The 3,222-nt window shown below is 33.1% G+C and overlaps 1 protein-coding gene across 2 annotated transcripts in view; it reads left to right on the forward strand.

Annotated features, from left to right (window-relative positions):
• Positions 1-1,910: 1,910 nt before the first annotated feature.
• Positions 1,911-3,222, forward strand: part of LOC144971513 (uncharacterized) — an 18,541-nt gene continuing 17,229 nt past the window's right edge. For both annotated transcript variants that reach the window (XM_078912493.1, XM_078912492.1), the window contains exon 1: positions 1,911-2,126. In XM_078912493.1, the coding sequence (XP_078768619.1) occupies positions 1,975-2,126 (152 nt within the window). In that variant the 5' untranslated portion in view covers positions 1,911-1,974. The remainder of the gene's footprint in view (positions 2,127-3,222) is intronic.

Below are 3,222 nucleotides of genomic sequence, written 5' to 3' on the forward strand. Positions count from 1 at the left end.
AACCCCAGGACCTTCCGATCCGAAAGCGAGTGTCATACCACTAGACAACATAGCCGCAAATACAACAACTTGGAAAATGGGTTCCAACAAGAGACAAAACCCCATTCGGACACATCGACCGTAAGATAATAATTAATTGGTTATCTACTGATAACTCGATAAGAAGACCTAATCAAATGATTGTAAAAACAAACATCCAAATAAACAAACTGATTTAAAAAATATAATCATGATTATTTAGGTATAGAGATGAGCGAACATCGTATCAAATATGAAATTAAATGCCTTTTTTTCTCCTGTGATAACATCATTAACAACCCATCAGCAACGTTTGATAGTTGTGTGTCTTCGATAAGGAATCACATGAGATAACTTTAATGACGCGATGTGTATGTAAACATGTTAGTGAGTTGTTTTTATTTTCGTTGTGCATTATCCACTAAAAGTGCACAAAGAGCGTTATAATAGTTCCATTTACCATATGTGACCCCTCGTCTCAAAACGGTATTAAGTTGGGATGATTAAGATGCTGGAAATGGAATTTGTAGCCAGAAATATCAGACAAGTTGAGTTTATATGCTTTATAGAGGAGAAGGAATATCATATTTTACCAACTTTTCATATTTTTGACCAATGTAACTATAATTTGACTTTTTAGCATCTGGTCCATCCCGACATAATACCATTTTGAGACGAGGGGTCGCATATTATTATATAAAGAAACATAAGGCGTTTTAACGTTGTTGTTTTTTTTTTTTTATCGACATCAGCAACACTTAACATGTAGGGTGAGACATAACACCTGTTAGACGATATAATTTTCTTTTTACAGATACCAGTCTGGTTACCCTTTTACACCTAAGTACGGTGAGAGAATGTAAATAAAAATAACCTTCTCCAAGGACTCAACGTCGTGTCGCTGTCTGAACGTGACTCGAACCAGATCTGAAAGTGAAAGCGAGTGTCATACCACAAGACCTTAAACCTGCACCGTTACTAATTTCACACTCGTTTTACATCTGAGCATGACGAGAAATATGAAGAACCCCCCCCCCCCCCAAAAAAAAAAAAAAACAAAAAAAAAAACAAACAAACAAAAAAACAAATAAAAACAAAAACAAAACAAACAAACAAAAAAAAAAAAAATAAAAACAAACTTTTTCATGGTTGATACTAAGACACCATACGTAGTGAAATAAATATTACAGACCCGTAAGACGTTACAGAGACTGGATTAATCAAATAATAAAGATAGCTATCTCAACCAATTAATAAAACATCAAGAAAACAATAACATGATGTAAACGATTGGATGTTATCGCCATTCCAAGCTGCCAGACGGATGCCAGATGCCAGAGAATCACCTGCCTGTTATCGCATAACTTCCGGTCCGGCTGATTCCAGTCATTTGAACCATCCTGAAAGTAATAGTGTGCACACAGGGGATATAAAACACCAATGTTTGATTAACCAGTTTCGACGAGAGGAAAAAAAAAAATTTCATGTTTTTCTGTTCGACATTTTCAGTACGAACACGGTCATCAAAGTCACACACACACACACACACACACACACACACACACACACACACACACACACACACACACACAAACAGAAATAGAGCGTGTGTGTGTGAGAGAGAGAGAGAAAGAGAGAGAGAGAGAGAGAGAGAGAGAGAGAGAGAGAGAGAGAGAGAGAGAGAGAGAGAGAGAGAGAGAGAGAGACTCACCCATCCGTTTACAGAATAGAAAAAAAAATCATGCATTACAGATGAAAAAATAAAAGAAACAAGATCATCAACAACAAAAACAAAACAAAACAAAAACAAAGGTTGGGTAGCGAGTTGAATTGAGCATCACTGCATGCTCACATTCTAACACCTGTATGAACGAGTACCTTCTATTTTCCCAAGCGCGTCACATACCACGATTATACCTGACCTCAGTGAGCAGGGAATGCACTACAGATTATGAGATGAGAATAGGGGGGTGTTTGATCCAGTTTTGTTTACCCCTATTCCAGGATTTGTCATTTCATTTCTTTGTACATACATTAATCGGTTGTTTTCTTGTTTCTTTGGAAACATCGAATTCGTTTTGGTATACTGTTTATATTTGTATTTCAAAGTAAGTATCTATGGTCAATTGTTTCAATCTATTGTTGTAGTTGTATGGGGCAATCAAAAGTTAAACGATCCGTGTGTATCAACTTGTTTAGATATTATGCTTAAATGCATTGACCAGTATTACATAATTTAGATCAAATTAATCTGATAAATTTGTAATGATGCCTCTGTGTAGATAAAGGAAAATTAAACTTTGTATTTAGTATCATGAATAATGCAAATTAAAAAAAAATTATGTAAAGCTGAATTAGACTATAATATGCGTTAACTCATTCAATCCTAGAGAGTTTTGCTACTTTTCAAAATTGGAAAAAAATGTATTAAAAATGAGCATGTACATAGTTTTATTCAACTACCATTAACATTAGCTTTGATACTACGCCTATAATTTGTCTGAGAAAAAAAATGTAATTAATAAATAGGTATGGGGTAAAAGTAACCCGGGTAAACTACGGATATAGTCGGTGTTAGGGTTCAATGAGTTAACAGTAGTCACAAAACGGTTGCTAACGTGGAGAATGCGTCCTGCATTTATACTCTTCGTGGAAAAAATATTATTATTTTGTGAGGAACAGAAACATTATATCGCCAGTTTTAGACAAGCTGATTAAGTGTCAGTTTAAATTCCGAATTAAAAAACAAAAAAAAAAAACAACAACAAAACAAACAAAAAAACAAACAAACAAACATTCAAACAAACATTCAAACAAACAAACAAAAAAAAAATAACAACAACAAACAAACAAACAACACGAATTGCAAATATTGTATCAGTGCATTTCATATTCAAGATGTCTAGTCTTTGATAATACGAGATAGCGGAAAAGTTGTCGGAAATTATTAAGAATCGTTTTTACAGATTACAAATATATTTATTTTATGACCATTTCTTGTAAATTTCAGAACACAAATAAATAAATATCTAAATAAATAGATCAATAGATACATAAATAAATATGCATAAATAAATAAATAAATAAATAAATAAATAAATAAATAAATAAGTGAATAAATAAATAAATAAATAAATAAATGCATAAATAAATAAAATGGAAGTGCTATGCCAGTTTGGGACGATGCAGCAGATAATTCCTTCT

Source organism: Berghia stephanieae, chromosome 4 (genome assembly GCF_034508935.2).
Source record: "Berghia stephanieae isolate SIO BIC M18660-M18661 chromosome 4, UCSD_Bste_1.3, whole genome shotgun sequence".
Taxonomy (NCBI): domain Eukaryota; kingdom Metazoa; phylum Mollusca; class Gastropoda; order Nudibranchia; family Aeolidiidae; genus Berghia; species Berghia stephanieae.